General features: G+C 37.1%; 1 protein-coding gene across 6 annotated transcripts; it reads right to left on the bottom strand.

Moving 5' to 3' along the window:
- Positions 1-12971: 12971 nt before the first annotated feature.
- On the bottom strand, positions 12972-21715 carry LOC102707294 (protein WHAT'S THIS FACTOR 1 homolog, chloroplastic). Of its 6 annotated transcripts, none has more exons than XM_015835395.2 (6): positions 21367-21715; positions 14854-20777; positions 14635-14738; positions 14464-14531; positions 14190-14361; positions 12972-13625 (listed from the first exon to the last, which is right to left on the bottom strand). In XM_015835395.2, the coding sequence occupies exon 2, from the start codon at positions 20687-20689 to the stop codon at positions 19535-19537; it is 1155 nt and encodes a 384-aa protein (XP_015690881.1). In that variant the 5' UTR covers positions 20690-20777; positions 21367-21715; the 3' UTR covers positions 12972-13625; positions 14190-14361; positions 14464-14531; positions 14635-14738; positions 14854-19534. The 6 variants fall into 6 exon arrangements, with proteins under 6 accessions (XP_015690881.1, XP_015690882.1, XP_015690878.1 ...); XM_015835396.2 differs by having other exon boundaries at positions 14982-20777; XM_015835392.2 differs by having other exon boundaries at positions 14635-16359; positions 16449-20777.
- Between the last annotated feature and the right edge of the window lie 3 nt (positions 21716-21718).

Below are 21718 nucleotides of genomic sequence, written 5' to 3'. Positions count from 1 at the left end.
TTAATATATGGTATTTGAAATGTAATTCGACCGCTAATTTCGATTGTAAAAAGTTAAAAGTTAGCAAAAATTATAATAACCGGTATTTGTGGCAAGTTATATATACGACTTGTATATATCAATTGTGGATATTTGAAAAGATACGGATCCTTAAATATTTTAAAGTTTGAATTGAAACATATCCAAAAACGACACGTTTCATATCGGAGGGAGTAATTTGCTTTTAAATGGCACGCGTTTGGCTAATCTGGGCCAGTTGTATGTGATACGGATGCAATGGACGCTATTTCTTGTATTAAAATATCGTAGCAGACTCATATTAATGTTATTGCGGAGAATCCGTATACAGCTAAAATTACATAACTACGTATAATTATGTCCCAGCTGTACGCCTACGCATGAGTGTGATGAACAAAAAACCATTGGAAATTAATAAGGCATTGAATTAAAAAAATATTTAAAAGAGTTGTACCTATCACCTCCCTTCACAAAAAAAAAATAAAAAAATGTTGTTACTTGTCAACATATGATACGGTTTTCAAAATATTTTTAACATCCAATTTATACTACAAAATATTTGTGAACCGATAGAACTATTGCATTATAAAAATATTTTTTAAAAATAATATAGCATATGGACAAGATTTTCATACGTCCAATCTAAAAAGATAAACCTGCACGGTGTAGTTTTAAAATTTGACTTAACATTCGTAAATTGTGATAGGAGGGAGTAACCACAAGCTAGCGATCAAAATTAATTAGCAGGAAGGGGAAAATAAATAAATAACGGGCCCAAAATATTTGGTGAGGAAAGCGTCTTGCCTAAAGTTTTTGCAGAAATTGATGATCTACGTTTGGTGCAACAACTTAAATGGCAAATAATCCTCCTCGTGCATGCTTAATTTCTTTCTCGTGAAGTTGCAGTGCAATGCATGCTGCCTTCAGAAGTAAGATAGATACATATAATTAATCAGGATATTAGGTGAATTTATCGCCGAAATTATATAGAATTAATCGTATCGATCACCGGTTAAGGTTGCAACGTCGAGCATGCCGCGCCGCGTATATATAGGTTAATTAACTCATTGGTGAATATCAGACTAGGAACTATAGTGGTGTGAAGTATATATGTAAAATCTCGTGGTATTTTAAGATTTTAGACGAATTGATAAAACGACTGAATAAAAAGAAATATTGTAGGAGTATCAAATACATATATAAACTCTCACCTCCCTTTTTTTTAATCTTTTGTTTATGCTTATAAGCCAAAATTTAAATTTTCAGCATTAAACTTAAAGTTGATTTTGAGTTTTTTTAATGGCTGCTTATTTTTCAATTTTGATTTTTAGATCGCTATGAACACGTATATAAACAATTTATTCATATTTTTTTTCAAATATATCGTTAGCTTTTTTCACCAACAACTCAAAGATGACACCCCTGATTAATTAATGGCCAATTTAATGTACAGTATACGTCTTCTTCGGTTTAGCAACCGTACACTCAATGGTAAAAGCATGACAGACGATGTTACGTTGGATCAGTTCGAGCAAATGCCAAACCGAAAAAACAAAAAAAAAACAACAAAAACAAAAAGGCAATAATAACGTGCACTAGAACAAACAATCGATCGTTCTATCCGGCCGGCTCTCTATCTCGATCTTAGATATAGCAAAGAGAAAAAAACGAAGTTGCTGACGCAGATAATATTACACGCATGTAGAGTAGATAGCTAGATCACTATCATATCATAGATCAGAGAAAGAGGGAAGAAAACAAGATAATCTTCGAGATGTAAATTAATACCACCGTTCCATACTAACTCTATTTTTCGTTTTTCCGTATCCAACGTTTAACCATTCATCTTATTTAAAAATTTTATAAAAAACTTTAAAAAATTAGTCATGCATAAAGTACTATTTATGTTTTATCATCTAGTAAAAAATTTTAAATAAGACGAAGAGTCAAAAGATTGTATCAAAAAACTAAAAAATAATCTTATTTCGGAACGGAGGTAGTAGCATGCACAGTGAGCGAGAAGCATAGCTGACGTACGTAGGCCGCGTTCGCCCCCGCCCATTAGATAACTTACATTTCTCGTTTTCCGTACACACGCATCCCAAACTGCTAAACGGTGTATTTTTTGCAAAAAAAATTCTATAGAAAAGTTGTTTTAAAAATTATATTAATCTATTTTATATTTATTAATAATTAATTAATCATATATTAATCTATTACTACGTTATCCGTGTCAGGTAAGTTAACTTACCATCCTCTCTTGCAGAACAGGGCCATGGCGATAGAGGGTAGTGTGGACCAAGGGCCGAGGAGGAGGGTTCACCAATTAAGTGTTAGATTTCGATCCTTATTGCTTTTATTAAATTTTTTGGAAATATGATAAAAAATTAGTCAGGTTTACTCTCATTAGTTTTTCAAAAGAACATTTAAAATTTCACTTGGAATCTAGGTTGATACATCGAAACATTGGAATTGCTGACACAGGTATTACACATACGTATGTAGCTAGCTATATCACATCATATCGAAGAAGAAAAAGAGAGGAAGAAAATAAATTTGTTTTCGAGAAGTAAAATATGCACGACGAGCGAGAAGCATAGCGTACGTAGTGATAGAGGGTGAGGACAAAAGGGGAAGGTTGCTCGGTTGTCTATCGGAAGCACGTATGCATGGGACGGTATGCAACGTGTCGCACAACACTATATGCATGTGTGTTTGTACCTACACGCAGGTGGTGTCCGCGCCACCCTCACCATCCAAAGGGAGGGCGGTTCGTCCCTTCTCTAGTTAAGTGTTAAATTTTGATCCTTATTTATATGGTATTTTTCATTAAATTTTGTAAATTTTCTATTAGATTTCAGTTGAATTTTACCACTTTAAGTTTGAATTTTGCAAATCTAACTTCATCCCACGGTGAAACCTCGAAATTTCACTGCTTTCAATCAGATTTCATTGAAAATATAAACCCTCGGACAGCGTCCAGCTAGATAGCTAGGAAACAACTATTCCATTGGTTTTTTTGGTTATCATAATTTATTTCTTTGTAAGAACTATATGTTTTGATGTTAACAAACAATCGAATTTACGCTTGTCATTAGATGAACCTGAATTTCACGGAATGCTATCTCACACAATTACTTTTTCCCATCTATGCGTTTGCCGCTAGCCCGCCCTTCGTTAGATACACATCAAGTAAAAGGTTCTTTTTGTTTATTAAAGTGTATATCAGTCTTAATTAGTGAGTGCTTTATATTTTTGAGAGTTATAAAATGGACTTTACATATGGCGTTAACAGAGTGAATTTAATGGGAGGTTTAATGACGATAGCTTAAGGAGAAGACAAACGCTCCTGTAATGGTATACTCTTTAAAAAAAAAATTGAAACCATTAACTTTTGAATGATCATCTATCTTATTCAAATTATCCGTGTAGGTATGCAAAATTATAAACTATGCTTAAAATTATTTAGTAATAAATTAAATCATAACAAAATAATTAATAATCATATAACTTTTTTGAATCAGACAAATGATCAAATGTCAATTAAAAAACGGACAAATCATTATTTTGTTTTCGCTACTTGTGAGGGGATATATATATGGAGATCTTCAATCCAATGGTTGGGTGTTGCCGTCTACCTCGAGCCGGCCGTACTGACCAGTAAAGTGAGAAAAGGGACAATAGATTAAGCGACGGGGATTTTCTTCAACGATGCGAAAGCGGTGCAGGGATGAGCATGCCATAAAGAGCATTCCTAGGACCTCGTGTATATTTGGTTATGCATATGACCATATTGGATGACTATAAAAAATTATTTCTTATCTATATCATCTTGTAATTATGTATAATCCATCATCTATATTTATTGTATTAATATTTTACAACCATCTACTCTCGTATTAATATTACTCCCCTCTCTTATGATATGCACAGAGGAGAAAAAACATCTAAATTTAGATGACATCTCTCTAACTTAGATGACCATTTATTTTTGTATGATGGGTTATATGATCTGTTGGAGCTAGTTTTTCTCTTTATATCGTCTATTTTCCATATGCATGATGGGATATATGTGCTCTTCTAAGCACACTGATTATGTCACTGTGATAGAATGAGGGAAGAAATGTGATGCGGTGATCGGTTGAGTTGGTACATGGGGGGACAAGGGGTTACCAGAGTCATCGACGTTAGAAGAGGAGGAGGCACGTGTCGAGCTAATGAATAAGGCGAGACAACGAAGACAAAGCTAATGGAAAAGAGTCTTACAAACGTAGAGACCGAAAAATATGTAACCTAAAACGAGCTCTAAAAATTATTATATTATATTTATATTTATGTGGAGCAGAGAAAAGAAAAAAGGTCTACAGATTTATAGTTGGTGTAATGGTAGAAGATAATATATATGTATGAGAGATGTACTATATATTAGCGTTATATTAGCGTTATAGTATATATTTATGGCTAACTATTATACTATACGTGTTGGCTCTATGTTAGCTCTTAATGAGAAAAAAATTTAGAACTAGCCGTTAGTTTTTATGATAGAACTTCTTTAACGTGCGATGATGATGATAATCATTGGTTTGGCGAAGGTGGGATAATTGGGAAAAAATAATATGTGGAATTAATGATAGAAAGAGATCAATCCCGAACTGTTTTTTTTCTTTTGAGGAAATTGTTGTTTTCTTACTCTTGGTTCAACCAAAAAACTATCTTCCGAGGAAAAGAAACTATACTAGTTGAAACACGGACAACTGAGGATTTGGTTAATTTCAAACCTACCACATCAAGCTCGAAGCGAATCATCTAGACACCCTTTTGCTGGGCTGGCAATCATATCGTTTTTCTCCTAAAAGAATCTTGTTTTTTTCTTGTATATTTCAAAAGACCAACCACAAAAACATAGGTCGGGTTCGCATGAATGAATGAAAATACAAAGGGGTGATCATTTGACTTGTTCGGAGAAAAAAAACCAAGTGGCATATTTATAAATGAAAAACAAATTAAGAATAAAATTATATATATATATATATATATATTTTCGGTGATATAAAAATTAAGACTGAAAAATAAACTACAACAAAATCCCCTCAAAATCAATTCTAAATTTAAATGTTAAAAAATTAAATTTTAACGTATAAATGAAAAGATAAGACTGAAAGACATCATTAATTCGTAATATGTTCCCGTGACAGATGACTGGCAAAGTGAACACTAATCTAATATACTCTACTCTAGTACAAATATGTCAACATATAGTACCATGCCCCAATAGGTAGATGAAACCAATAGCCCAATTGGTGAGGCATCGTAATCGCGTCACGATCTGTCCATTCATAGCCAATTACCACCTATTTTCCGGTATATGTCTTTATCCTCTTTGTTCTCCCGGTAAATTCGCATTTCAGACATATTTTTTCCTCATTTTGTCATGTATTTATGGTAATATCGAAAAAAGAAATCGATCAGGTTGACAAAGGGGATGCACATGTGCATGCTTAAAGGGGCGCTTCGTAAAACAGAACTATTTTATCCTTATCATCTAGGTTGGTGATATAAAGTTTTTATTCCGTAGCACCAATATTTGAGAATATATATACACATGGATGTTTACATTGTTGGTACATGCCGAATGATAATGTAAATAGATATGGCTCCACCTACATGAATGAATATATACATGCATAAAGAGCACATCCTAATTCGCTAATTTACAGGAAGATACTGGAATTTTGGATTTGAAAAAAAGTTTCAGAATATAAAGTAGATGGTGATCGATAGAGCATTTTTTGCTCATAATTAAGTTCCAGTATGAGTACTGCACCGATGCATATTTACTTGATGTACTGTTATCATATATAAGTGAGATCACATCGATCATATCAAGCTTTATTTGGATTCCAAATGAATGAATTTAATTCTATTTATTGTGCATAGATGGCATTATCGTGAGGCAGAGAAATGGAGAAGGCTGCAATGACGGGTGGTCAGGTGGTGGTTTCACGCCAAGATTGGTGATGCCCTATTAAATTTGTGTTAAAAGTGACATCTTTGTATATCAAAACCCGCTTATCTTTTCTCTCTTGCCTATGATTATAAGCAAAAATTTAAATTTTTAACCTTAAATTTAGCATCGATTTTAAAGGTTTTTATCATCGTGCTTTATTTTTCATCCTTGACTTATAAATCAATAAGAATACATATATATAAAAGTTTTATTTAAAAAATATTTTTCTTTCTAAATATATCTCGTTCCAAACTATCACAGCCATATCTCAACCACATTTTTCCAAAAAGATATATACCAATATATACAAGTTTGATTGGATGCAGTGAGCTAAGACAAGTTTTTTTAAAAAAAAAATTGTCTGGTGGAGTGAATGCCAGCACCAATACTGTCATCTCATTTCCCCTCCTTTGATTCTTTCCTGTCGTGTGTCCACCAGAGTGGTTAGCACACAAGGTGTCATATCGGTTGGCTTTTATTTTTCTTTCAAGAAACCACAAACATATCAAGGAGAAAGAAAAAAAGAAGGATAAGTGCTCTTTTGTTTAGCTCCCTTTGGCAGAATAGGAAACGTTCTTGACTAAACTTAATATCAACCCATATCGTTAATTAATTTAATCAGCATCTCTATAAAATTAAAGACCCGATTTGACACCGGCACAATGGAGATAGTACACGATGGATAGTAGTAGATAGGACGCCGTCCTTTTCTCTCTGTCAACTTCATGCAGGCTCATCTAGGTTTACATGAACATCCCAGTCACTGTCCAGTGTCCTTGAGCCCAAGTACATTTGTCCTGATTAGTATGGAGCCTTGTGATTGCTAAGCAGCTTTAAATCCATTAATTAATTACTACTAGTACTAGTGTATGCTAATTAAATTGAGCTGGAAGAGATTATTGGGATGTGGTTAACTGTCAGGCATCATCAGCCATGTGTAAGATATATATATATATATATATATATATATATATATATATATATATATATATATATATATATATATATATATTTTCATTTCATTCATGGTCATGATCACACATTGCATTTGCATTCAGTAGTGTCTCTTAGTGTCGTTCCCTTCACTTCAGTCAACTAAATAAAGGCGTGAAAAAAAAGGTGATTCCTCCGTTTATCTAACAAGATTAATTAGTAAAGCAAAAAAGGTGATCGAGCTAGCTAGCTAGCCACCACATCATCAGTGCTAATAAAAATCTTAATTTTGTTCCTAGAAAAAAATTCACTGGTTCACGTGTGGTCGATTGGGACAAGGGAGATTCGGCCATTATTTATATACCAATATATATGTGGAATATTTGATGCTTTGATCACCTCAAAAATAGAATAAAGAAAAAGGAAGATAAGAGATATACACCCAAGCAGTGGAACCTTTTTAAGGCATTAATTCCACACCACAATTATACATATATACTAATTCTGTATATTAAATTTAACATGGATTTTTTTATATATTAATCTATTTTTAATGTTTTTAGATCATGTATGTATGTCCTTTAACGCCCCTGCATCTAGGAACTTGTTTTTGTTTGTGCATCATGGCTTGTAAATTACTTAATTATTCATGTTGAAATATACATATTTCTATATAAGCATGGAAGAGCACTTTAGGAACAATGCAAACATGAAAAAGGCTAACAATGGTTATTATCCAACCACAGGAATTGCTCACGCAATCACGCATGTCATTTGTAGAAGGGTGGCTTCTCACAAAGCAAAATTCAATTAACCTAATACTAATGACCACAATGAATTCTTTAGGAAGGGTGTCACATCTAAAACCTAATGCAACTAGAAGTGACAGTTTCTATATTAGCTTCCTCAAAGGTGAATATATGGGTGAAAGGAAAGGAAAGAGATGGAACATCGTTTGACAAAAGAAAAAAAAAGGGGTTTTGATGGAGGGAGTTTTCATCCAAAATAGAAAAAAAAGAAAGAAATATCTTTTGTTCCTAGGTCCTACACATAGTACTACACAGCTCATGCCACCACTTGACCCTTTAGTACTAGCTTCCACATCACTACATATGGGACTTAAAATTATTCCTCCTTGGAAGCCAGAACAGAAACAACACCCAACAAGGATGGCACATATTTGTTCTCATGTCCATATGCTATGATTAGCCTTTTGGATCTACCAAAGCATGCATGCATTATTGGGTCCTACTAATTAATTAGAACCAAAAGATTATCCCATGATTTTATACCAAACAATGTGTGCCAAATGCGAGAGGCATTATGTATAGTAATTTCTTTGGCCGCGTTCGGCAATACCTATAACTAACCCATTTTTTTCTATGCCTACGCTTCACACACTGCTTAACGACATATTTTTTTATAAAAAATTTATATATAAAAGTTTCTTAAAAATTCAGATCAATCCATTTTCTAGTTTTTTAACTAATTAATTATATATCAATTTGTTACGACGTTTTCCGCACCGGTTAACCAAACCACCGCCGAACGCAGCATTTGTGGGCAAAATCATGGACAACACCACTTATCCTATCCACCTTTTTCATGGTTGCAGAGATGGTGGCCTGCTAGTAGCAACCAACATTGCTCCCCACACTAGCTAATCTGCTGATCTCCTGCTTTGTTAATGCCTTGTGACTCTGAAGGAACCTGAAAAAGGGAGTTAAATTAGTCCCTGTGCTTTAAGATATCAACTAGTACTAATTAGCCATTTCTATGCAAAGGCCGTACGGCCACACGACAACATCTATGTTAGGTGGGACCCACAGAAAGATGCAAGAGTAAAGAAAAATTGCTTCCATTAATTGGTGCCAACGGAATCGCTTCTGCTTTCAGCCTGTTCAATGGGATAGGGAATTGGGGTGATGAATAGAGAGGGTGAAAGGGATAAAAAGGTGGTAGAAATTTAAGAGAAAAAAGAGGAATGTGAAAGTATGCCAAAATGTGTAGGTAGATAGACATGGTGGTGATAGGGTTCCATTCCCTCTAAAATTTGCAAAATTCTATAGCTCTATTATTGCTCCCATCAACCCCAACAAGGCATATTAACCCCTCACTTTGCTTATCTACTAAAATACCACAAACACGGCAGGCTAATGGGGACGAAGAAAGCTAAGTAAGACTAGTAAATGTTTGGGCAAAAGAGAGGTTATAGGCTAAAGAAGCTCACAGAGTAGCCCCACCACACCTATTTAGGCAAATCTAACACGTTTGTAAAGCGGTTACGAGGATCACCCGATTCCTGCACCTAGGTGAAAGGAAAGGACCGAAAATAGCATAACATTATTTATACTTGTGTGTTGTCCCCAACCATCGGCAATTTGGCATCGAACTACGCACACATATTCTTGTTCCGATCACCCCTGAAATAAAAGAAGGAATTCCCATCCAACTCACAAGTTGGATGATCCCTTCTGAAAGAAATGATGACTACTCCATTCCTCCCACCCCCTATCTTGGTGAGAATCTACCTCAACCCAACCTCACCCCCTCCCCTCCCCACCATCTTTATTTCTCCCATCATTTTCTCCCCTTTTCTCTTGCTCTAGATCAGATGCCTAGCTACCCTCTCTTCTAAAAGATAGAGAAAAGAAATAAATATATAAAATAAAAATAAAAATAAAGAAAGCAATGCATGTGCAAGTTGGGACCCTGATCCCTTGTACCAGGGGGGCACATGATTTGTTCAAAGCTAAGGTTTGCATTGCACTGTTGTATGGGCCTATTTAGTTCCCAAAATAAAAAAATTTTAAGTACTCACATTGAATGTTTGGACATATGCATGTTGTATTATATGTAGGTAAACAACCAATTATACAGATTACATGTAAATTATGAGACGAATCTTTTAAGACTAATTGTGTCATGATTTGACTATGTGGTACTACCGTAAATATTTTCTAATGATTGATTAATTAGGTGAATATGTAGTTTATTTTATTATAAGACTACGTTTAATACTTTAAATATATATTTATATATCCGATGTGACAATTAAACCTAAAAATTTTCTACGACTAACCGCACCCTATATATATTCATATATTGTGAGTTGAACTGACCTGACCTCCATGGGCTAGCTGCAACAGAAACAGAATGGCATCCAATCGGATCACTGTGTGGAGGTCGTACGTGCATCTGTACTGTACTGTTGCCTCGCGCGCGCACAACCCGCCCGGTTGATTGCGACCGCCCGCCGCGTGGACATGTCGCCCTTGGTCCACGCCCCGGCATCATATATATGCATCGCTATATGTAATTATATTGCCTTTTTTTTTCTCTGGCTGATTCGCGGTTCAGGCTACCTGAATTTTGGGAGTTTAATCCGGTTTTGCTTGTGGGTTATGGTAGATGTTCTTCTAGATAAATTTTGCAGTTTTTTAAATTGAACAAAATAAATGTTCAGATGTCAAATTATTTTGTGGAACTTGGGCGCCCTGATGATGATAACGATGATATATACACACACGCGATCTCATTCCCAAAATAAGGTAATATTTAGAGCTTTATTTATTTCAAAATAAATTAATTTTTCTACCTTCTTACCAACTTTTGATTCGTAAATAAAAAAAAATTATATAGAGCTTCGAGCTAAAATGTTATGAAAGAACCCAAATGTCTTGATCCATTACCATTTCTGCTTACAACCATCGTTTTACTATTAACAGGAGGGCTTTTTTTTTTCTTTTACACCTCTTCTCATTCCATTTGACAAAGCCATAAGTAGATTTTTTTTCTTATGGAAATAGTACATAGGTAGCTGCACTGTGATAAGGACGAACTAAGTAAAGAAGAGACGAGAGGAGATGAGGAAATATATAGACAGGTCAAGTTTCCGATGCAGTGGCAGTGGCAGATGCGATGCGTGTTTGTTGCTTGCTAGGGCTTAACTCGAAGCAACAGATCGACTCGAGTGCAACCCACGCCGTGTGTGGGAGCAGTTGTGTGGCGACTTCCCCGTGTATATAGTATACTTTGCCATTCCATGCTCGTGATCCATCAGCTCGTTTAATTTATACTTGCGTAGTAGGACTAAAACACTGTAATCATCGATTAGGCAACGAGGGGTCAAAGTAAGTGCAAAAAAAAATTGAATGTATACACTTTTAAGCATACCATATGTTCGTGTGGGCTACCAAATGTGTGGCTGTTCGTCCATTAGACCGACCTACGAATATAGTACTCATATATATAAATGTCATAGTTGATATTCTTTGTTCTCTAGTCCAAAGTATTATTTGGATGCCCAGTCAAATCTCAAAATTTTAAATAAGCGTTGGTATATTCAAATATTTTGAGATTTGGTAATAAAAATTGATGTCATAATTTTTTCACATAGTTATATTGTTAAACATTTTTATAAATACATGGTTAGAGAAAATAATGATAAAGAAGTGCACTGGATTTTCTGGATATCACGATGTGTCTCAATGTCCTAACTGTTTCCCACTTTAGTAATAATAATACCATTACATTTATCGTGAAAGATAATTCCATATAGTTATATCATTACTAATTCTTCTAAGAGTAAATTTCACTAAACTACATATATCTTGACCAAAGTATCTCAAACATATAGATTTAAAATGATGTATCACTAAATAAAACTATATATTTAAGGTCAAGTATCCCAAAACTAAAGATTTAATATTTAGGTTATCACAATCATATATAACTATAGATCGGTAGAGCTTAACTCCCTAACACTACCGTTTCGTTAGAGCTATAAACGTTGCAGTTTTAAGATTAAATTGGTACTAAACATATACTTTGGTGACAATTAAATTTGTCGATTAAAAGTTTATAACGAAATTTTGTGGCACTCCATCTTAAATACATAATCGCATTATTAGTTCAGTGCCAATTCTATTAGCTTTGTGATAGTTTGATCACATCATTTATAGTTTTATAAAATTCACTCTCTTTACGAATATATACTGTCAGCGAAAAGTACGTAGTGACCAAATTAATTCATAATTAGAGAATATTTACTGTAGCATTACACAGGCTAATCATGGATTAATTAGGCTTAATAGATTTGTCTCGCGAATTAGTCCAAAATTATGGATGAGTTTAATTAATAGTCTACGTTTACTATTTTTAATAATGGTCCAAATATTCGATGGGACAAGGGCTAAACTTTAACCCCTTGTCCCAAACAGCCCCTCAAAGATACTTTCCTTCCTCTAACCGTTTCTCACTTTCTTAGAAAAAAAAAGGGGGGGGGGGCGGTTTAGGTATGGATTGTTGAGCTCACAATCCACACAGCACATGTATGCAGGATGCAGGACGTGAAAGAAAGGGAAGAGAGAAGAAAAAGAGGAAGAAGATGACAAGTCCCAGCATCCTCCTCATGAGCTTGTTGCTTCTGCCAGAATAGAATAGCTGGGCATCAGCTGCTCCTGTGCAGGAATAGCTCCTCCCATTTTTTCGAGTGGTTGGGGCAGCCACGGCGTCCGCACGCGCGGCACGAGTGCACGCCACACCGCACCGCACCCCCATGCACGCCGTTGGCGTGAGACCACCGGCGCACAACCAACGCTTTGTTTTAACCCTCCAGATTTACATAAGTATTACTAAATTGGATACATATCTATGGTCCTACTGGTAAATCCGCCACGCCTCACCCACTCACGTCTTTACTTAAAAAAAGGTGATAAGAGAGACCATGTATTGGTTATTCTCCATCATTTAATAGATAATATATGACAAAATAATGATAACAATGGATTGATGATTATTTCATTTAATTAAAATTATGTTACAACACACGGACAATATGCTAATATAAAAAATATTCATTAATATAAATCTAGATAGATCCAAAATAACTTATACACTTATTACCACCAACAGTTTGCAACCATATGGGCCCAAGTAAAGGAGCAAAGGAGGACCCACGTGTTATCGACTCATTATCTATTTGTATTCATTTGTTATGGTTATTACTCTCTATCATCAATAATAAACTTTCTCTTGTTCTAAATACTTGTTACTAAATAATACAAATTACTTTTTAACCTTCGCTTCTTGTCTTTTACGAAATCAGCAAATACATGTTGTCGTACATACAATCATATACGTTTCGTTAATTACAAATAATCATCTAAAAGGTAATTTTAATGGTGAAAGTAGAAATTGCTGGTGACGAATAAACGAGAAAAGAGGGAGTATAATGTTGGGAGTACTAACTCACATATTATTGGCCGGATGATTGTAGCCCCAATATTGTACATACATTCTTTAAAATGAATTATGGCACAGAGGATAGATACCTACCATAAAATTCATGTATATGGGATGACGATTAAAAGATTCGTTTTTTACGGTGTGCATCCAATTCTACTCTTTTTTTTAAAAAAAAAAGAAGAAAAAGAAAAAATGGTATAGTAAAACTGGGGGTGTGAACATGTGAGGTGGATTGATGCAGAAGGGAGCAAAAGAAACGGGGACCAATTTAAGCGGATGGGAAATTTTGTTGGCCGAAAGAGCGAAAGATGCAGCAGCAGGTGGTGGTGGTGGCTTCCAATCCATCAACCGGCAGCAGACAAAGGAGTACAAGGCCCTGCAGTCCCCCCACCGGCGATCACTCCACGACGCAGCCTGCCTGCACGCATGCACAAGTCATCTGCTCTTATTAGTCATAGGGTTTCTTTTTCTTCAGGATTAACATTAACAGCTAGTGCAAGGTAGATTAGTAGAGAGGTTGGTAAATGGCAATTAGAGCAGCGGCACATTAGGGTGGCCATCATCATTATAGTCATAATAATCATCTTGTTCAACAACGAGCCGTGACGATACTGACAAGAAGAGAAGCTCTCAGCTTTAACAAAAGGCTCATCATTACTGTACAGTGGCTTGTTTTGTGCACTCAGCCTGGACCATGTTATACCTCTATCAGAATTTTACTTTTCGATTCGACTGAATTGAATTTTTAAATATGGTGCGGCTTGCTGCTTTTACAAAAGACGGTTTGCATAAATAAATTTATCGCTCTATCTCAGAGGGGCCCCTCCCTAGTCCCTACAAATTTTCACAAGAGGATTCTGTAATAAAAGTGTAATTCTTCTTGGGCATTATGCTGGAAGGAATCAGGCAAAGAATTTCAGTTCCTGATGAGTGCAAAAGAGGATTTTTATTCCAGCCAAAAGAACTTGTGTCAAATGCTTACCTAAATTGATGACCGGTTTTGTGGGTTTGGTGGTGGGGTAAAGGTAGAATGCTTCAGCTCCTTGAGATGCCCACTCTGATTGACTTGGAATAAAATCGTTTCTTCAGTATTCAGCTGGAATTATCTTCTACCCTTTATGCTTGAAGCGTAGAATAATCTGCCTTTGATATGTCTTCACTTGGCAACATGTCATAGAGATAAAGAAAGATCAGGAAAATTAGGAAACACTACAAAAACAAGGAACTGGGTGCAGAGGGACAGGCATCCTCATTACATGCCAAGATTGTGAAATCTGAACCAACCACACCACCCACGGCTACGCCAAGATGGACCCCCCCTGCACTGGATATATCAAATGCACACATTACTTTCTTCAGATAAGACAAGTACAAAAATGACTTGCTACTAGAGGCTATGCAGGAGTAGGAAGAATTGAGACTCAAACATGATGCTGATGCATAGTCCAAATATTTGTCCAGAACCAAGGATGGCGATGGCCAAGCAGGCTGTGATGTTCAAATCAGGATTCTTTGCTTGCTAGGCGCCACCCTGCTCATTCAAGCAAGGAAAGAGAGAAATTGTTACATAACACAAATGAGGTCCTTTCTTCTCCTAATGGATAGACATCAGGCAGATGATGACAGAAACAGGGGGTGGCCTGGACCTGCCACCCTAATTGCGACGTTCAACCATCAAAGAAGCGTTGAACAATGCAACTCACGGGGCGGCCCTTCTCATTACCAACTTTCCCTAGAGTTTGAAAAACAGCGAGAATAGAAAGGTAAAAGGCACCTATTAAAAAAGCTAAGAATCAATGGAGAAGACATTCATCACGGATGAAGAGGTTAATGATGCATTGATCAATAATAAGCTACAAGAAACCAAAAATGACATAATTAGAATAATAGAATTATATTTAGGTGGAAATCTAGTGGAAAGCATGAAAATCAAAGTGAAAGACAAGTAAACATAATGGCAGCTTCCTAAAGTCAAGGCAGGGTCCAGAGAAAGGGACAGCAAAACCAAGCGGTTCTGAAGCAGTGATAACTCTTGTGATTTTGTGGAAGTTGCCAACTTAAAAAGGCAGGGCCCAGCCACACACAAAAGTTGTTTATGGAACAGGTAATGCTACTCAAGGACAGAGACAGGGAGGCAAAGACTGGTGTACAAGAAAGACACATCAATTGGAAATCCAGACGGGTCACTAGAGGCTGAAGGTGACTGGAGGGCAAAGAAAAGCATGTGCTCTTGGTGGCCAATAATAGAGCCAAAAAAAATTAAGAGGCCAAATCAATGTTCACACAATAAGTTATGGAAGTAACATCAGACGGAAAGGCTACTGCAGAGGGAGGCATAAATGCTTACCAGAAAAATAAACAGGATCAGAAAAGGGTCTCTAGTCTCCATCCACTGTATTTGTATGACTTGAGGATAGGCCTGCCTAAACTAACAGCCACTAACACCCATCCAAATCTAGCTTTTAGTGCATCTGACCAGGCTCATGACCACTATCGTTTATAGGTGCTCTTAGTGTCTGAAGAATCTGGTCCCAATCACTGCTCCCGAGTATGCTTCTCACTTTCATGGGTTATAATTGAGGAGCAGCCAGTTGGCCTCATTTCACTTCAATGTGTCCAGGCCACCCATAATTTTGTCGGTCGATCTTTACTTAGCATATGTTCATCTAATTATCTCAATGGACTCCACCTACAGGTTGATTTGGTGCTGCAAACAACTATGGAAAACATCCTTAATGCATCTCCCACCAAGAATTCTATGTGGACAAGCACTTTGATATGTAAATATCAGAAAATACTCAAGATAGCATGGATGTGTGATTGTGAAAGGGATGCAAACTTGTGCCTGTTATTAGCCTGTTGCAGGAATTGCCATAGCCATTAATAAAGCTTCCCATGTTTAGGATATGGTACCAGATCGACAGCAATGAGGTCCAACAATTTTATTGCTTATTATTATTCATTCCCAAGCGACTAGTTAATCTAAAGCTTTCAGACAATCGTTATTCACCCATTTAACCAATCTGTCAAAGTATGCAATTGTAATTTCTTTTACTTGACAACCAAATACCGTCTCAATTCCAACATGAAACAGTAATTTTACTAATTACACATAAACATACTTTGGCGCAACAGACTAGCCACAGAATAACCTGACAAAATCAAATACATATTACATGAATAATCTGAAATGACAAATAGCTAGCTTCCAAATTGCAACTTATTTCATAGGTATCATCACCTTGGTGATATTTCACTTGCAAAGATTTGGTTGCTACATTTACACTGACCATTAAAACATTAAAGGCTCCATCGGATCGCTGTTGTGGCCGAGGATTTTCAGCATAAGCCCATCGGTTCGCTTATTGCGTTAAATGCGGATCAGCCATTGGTAGTGGGCCCTACGTAATACGTGATCTGTCTATGGCTATCTCCCAGTGAACCATCCAGTGAGGTCTAAAACCATGTATAGTCTCACAAAAAAAATACTCACTTCATTATTCCACAAGGCCACAGAAGATCCATTAATCAGCAATTCTTTCCTCATAAGCAAAACAATGGAATTTCTGTTGCTTTTAAGCAGCAGCCTAACACGCTGAAATGCAACTGCAACTGCAAAACGATGGAGGTCTAAAAAAAATCTTGTTGGCTTAAGTCATACCTGTTCCTGCTGGATAAAGATTGAACAGTAATCAAAAGGCCATTTTTCTCCCGTGGTTAACAGTACTCGGTGTTCCTCCACTCAAGATTCACCTGCGTAGATTATGGAGACGTCCTACAATCCCATGAGCACAAGAACACAAATATTTCTTGCTAACAGAAATCAGGTGATCTGCATCACAAATCTGGCCATTGTTAAGAATGCACAACCCACTGGCATAATTTTTGAGTTAGCACGGAATAAACACTACCAGGCCTTTTGTAGAGAGATACATGAAAGGACATCCACAACCATCCACGTTATGCATCAATTTATGTGGGTTTACCATGTTTGTTTGTGCCTTTGCTCCATACAGAATACCACACAGAAATAGAACCTAGACTAAACACAACAAAATATGGACTGCTAGAGTACAGGCACATATACCACTAGATGCAATTATAATTCAGGGTCACATAGCATGAAACAGGTCATCAAATAGGGCCAATCGACCAGATGGAATGTCAGTCTATACTGGTAGGATTAATGCAATTATGAACAAGTTGAATACTATAGGATCACTACTGCATGGTAATGCAATGTACAAAGTAGAAAATAGAAGCTAAAGTTATGTAGCCAAGTTGCAGTTATTTAAGATGGTTCACAGTTGGCTTAAATCATAAATTCATTGGATGCGTTCGCAAGTGACAATTGTGGCTATTTTTTTCCTTTTTTTCCGTGCGCACGCTTCCCGAACTGCTAAACAATGTGTTTTTTGCAAAAAAAAATATGAGAGTTGTTTAAAAACACATTAATCCACTTTTCAAGTTTGCAATAGCTAATACTCATTTATCATGTGCTAATTGGCCCAACTGTAATCTGCAGTTGCAAACAAGCCCATAATCAGCATGTGAACTAAATACCACGGTATTTTCAAATTTCTGATCAAAAAATCTAGAGATTAATAGGTATTTCCATGGATGGAGTAGGTGTCAATTAACAAAACAGAACTAAAAATAACAACGCCACAGACACATGGTTCATGAAATTTTGACAATTCAACTAATGCATACTCATTATTTGAACATGCCATCATTGTGCATAGGAAACGCAGGATACTGCTACTGGTTGTTCCATACCAAGAAGAGATACAAAGCAAAGCAAATATTCTTGGTTGTTCTCTGCTTGTTTTAATAACGTAAACAAGGAAGCAGAGATCTGGAAGACTGGAACACAAATGAGAATGCTGCAACTGATTTGGAACAGTCATAGTCCAATTATCTAAAACACTGAATCATATCAGTACTAGCGTTAGCATTCTATGTTGTAGTCTCACCAAAATGAAGAGTATCACCTACCAGCATTATGTGCATGTGTGTGCAATAGTAATGTCACCACCTATTAGTGTAGTTATCTGCACTAATCTTTATTACGAGTTTACGACCTAATAAGGTGTTGATTGAAGCCATTTTCTGTACTCAGATATCTCAAAGGATGTGTAAGGATATCCTGCTTCTTATTAAATCAAACAGATCATGAATATACACAAAAAGGTGGAGTTGTCAGAGTGATAGCAACTAATGACCTATGGCATATAATCAAATAATTAACATTCCCAAGTAACATAAGCAACAAAACACAATCATACATGGTCAATATAAAAACTGTTAACAAGATCCAGAAAATAGAAGACCGATTGATGTGCTAGTGCTATATGGAGGGAATCATTGATACAGCATGTGGAGCATTTTATGGACAGTTTTAGCCTGTGTATGGATGAAGGGAAAAAAACACTGAGAACAATACCAGAATGTATTAGTACTATTGTCAATAGTTCAATTACTCCATAAGAAAAATGTTAAAGTGCAACGAATTACAAGCATGATCTATTGAAAGCAGTGGTGATTTGACAATTATATGATGCCAAACAACATTAAATACCTTTCTGCAAGCAGACTCACGTGATAGTACAATATTCCCTCAGATTATAAGATGTTTTGACTTTTTCTTAAGTCAAACTTTTCAATTTTGACCAAGTATATACAAAAACACACATCTACAACACCAAATTAATTTCATTAACTCCAAAACTGAATACATTTTTATTTGTTTTGTGTTGAAAATATTGCTATGTTTTTCTATAATTTGGTCAAACTTGAAGAAGTTTAACTTAAAACAAAGTCAAAGCGTCTTACAATCTGCAACAGAGGGAATACATTTTAAGATCAACTAGTACCTGACCATACCATCAATTAGGAAAAGCCGAAATGCCGTCCAGTTATCCAAGAGAAGAAAATTCAGTACTATAGTTGTGAGGTTAAGATCTTTTCTTTTTGGCAATTATAGGCTGAAGGTAATACTCTCAAGGAAAGTAGGAAACTCCTCAAAACTAACCATAACATCTTCAACAGTTGAGTGCAATAGTGGTAGGAATGAACCTACGTCCTTTAGTACAACAATCAATGCCTTATCTGCTGAGATCTGAGCTGCCACTTGATTTCTGCGTTCTCAAATTTCAAGTGAAACTTGAGCTGGATGGAGCATATCCATCATACAGAGGACTTGCAGAGTTAGTTGCATGCAAATGAGTTTATTTTGAGCTGATCGAAGTAGCAACTAAGGGATGCATCAGCCAGCCACATGCCACATAGCAATTTGTCTTTCTCGCTTGGAACTTATTACTCCAATTATGCTGTCAATAAATCATTTGAATCGGAGCACGTTCGGCCGATTAGAGTGGCAAATCGATCATGGAATTTCAATAAAGGGCATTTCTCAATAAGTTCACTATCATCATATGCTTCCTTGAGGAAGACAGTGCTCCTTGCTCCCTTATTAGTGATGTAGAATATCCCATGATTTTTTATTAAACACAGAAGTAGCTTACATGGCAGCCTGTACTCATTATGGAAGACTTCCAGCTTGTCAGATGTTAATCGTCTCTCCATTGTCAGGCTCAAAATCTCATGCAGAACAGCAACAGCGCGCTTCCTAGCCTGTGGTGTTGCAGGCTCCACACGCCTAGCATTCAGATATGGTGATGGAAATGCCAACTTCTGCCACCTAACAACCTCCTCAAGATACTTCCGATTTGGCCTAAATCCTGCTGGATACTTCAACTTGAAAGCAAAAGGACCAAAGACATTTCCATCTTTAGGAATCCCTCTACAGTCCTTTTGGAAGCCATCAAAATTCATTTTTTCTTCTCGTGCTGTGACAGCCAGTGAAGAATCCCAACTCTCCAAACACAAATGGTCCAATCCCTTCACATTGCAAACTGAAAATAATTCAGGATACCTCGGAATCAAGTTGCTCTTGAAGTTCTTGGGCAAGCCCAATTCAGATTGGATGAGCTCAATCTTCTCTATAGGAATCTGGCAATCCAAAGACATCATTAGTAGCTTCCTTAGATTTTTCACCAAGATAGGTTCCATTAGCTCTCGTGCTTGGGTCTCCTCACTAGATATCTTTCTGGCCTTCTCTGTGAGCATAACTGAAATGGGCTCTCGGGAGGCACTACCACCAGAGACGCAGAAGATGTTTGGGTGTCGCTCAATAAGTGAAACAAAGTTCCATTTTTGGACAAAGCCAACCTCCTTTTCAAGATCACGTACAAGAAGAGGATTTGTCTTTCGGGACAAGATGAGCTCCCGAAGACGAAGGAGGAGGGCAGGCTTCTTTTGGAGGTCCATGGCCTTGTCAAGGCCAGGTTCACGGTGATAAAGCTTCTTCTTAGGTCTGCGTCCATGAGCAACAGAATATGTGGACATAACCTTGAGTTGAATCAAAGGAAGAGCTCTAGAAATCAAAGATATGTGTTCTGCCAATCTTATTGCCATCATTTGGTCTCAATGCCTGTCTACATGTGCATCATACATCCAAGCATCCAGGAACACAAATAATGAAGCACCAAGCCTACTAGGCTAACTTCTGCAAAAAAAAAAAGAAAAAAGAAAGAAAGAAAAAGAAAAAAGGGTCATCCAGTCGTCAGGCAACTAAAAACAAGAAGCAAGTTTCAGTTACATCTTAATTGGCTTGTATACCCGAAATTATAATAATTGGCTTGTATAACATCAAGCACTTAGTGGTCATACGATATATATCATATATAACACAAAATGTCAAAATTGAGTCTAAAGCCATATTTCATTCTTGTATATAACACCAGCATATTTACGGGACTGAACATTCTTGTAAAGGAAGAGGGAGCGTCATCGCTTTGGAGGGGTTGGGCTGGGAAATTTTTTCGCTATGGTGTTCAAGATGGCTCCAAGTTTGGTCTTTATGAGTATTTCAACAAGAAGTATTCTGATGTACTAGTGGACAGAAATAAGAGCACCATTTAACTATGTTTGCAAAAGGTTTGGTTGATGGCTTTCCAAGGGTGTATGCCACTGAAGGCTTGTCTGGGTAAGCTTCCTTGAGTAAGATACTGTCGTTCAATATTTGATGAAGTAATACAGATTGAAGAAAATGTTAATGAGGAAGACTAGAAGACAGAACTACAGACTCTGCGAACCTGCGGAGATGCGGAATGCGGCTTGCTGCGCCGGTTTGCACGCCTGCCTGGCTGCACCGGCCGCCCACGCCCGGTTGCCCGCCCCTGCTCGCCAGCGGCCGGCCCCGCCCGCACTGGCCGCGATGACGCCGACGAGCCGACGACCGGGCTCCTCGGACTGCTACTCGCCGGCTCCGCTGGGCGCTGGACTAATGCTCTCCTGCTCGCAGTGTTCGGCAGGCCGGCCGACCGCCGCCGGCGCCCGGCGAGCCCTCGCTCCTCGGCTCGGGTGCTCGTGCCCGTCCCGCTCCTCGGGTCCTCGGCGCGGCGGCTCCCGGTCCTGCCGTCCCAGGCTCCGCTCCGCACCTCCCGG

This window comes from Oryza brachyantha, chromosome 3, assembly GCF_000231095.2.
Source record: "Oryza brachyantha chromosome 3, ObraRS2, whole genome shotgun sequence".
In the NCBI taxonomy this organism is placed as follows: Eukaryota; Viridiplantae; Streptophyta; class Magnoliopsida; order Poales; family Poaceae; genus Oryza; species Oryza brachyantha.
Note: the sequence above shows the minus strand (reverse complement) of the source record. Positions and strands in the feature narration are given on the sequence as shown.

Excerpts from the sequence above, each read along its gene's own strand:
- LOC102707294 (XM_015835397.2), bottom strand. The coding sequence starts at position 20,689 with ATGATGGCAATAAGATTGGCAGAACACATATCTTTGATTTCTAGAGCT.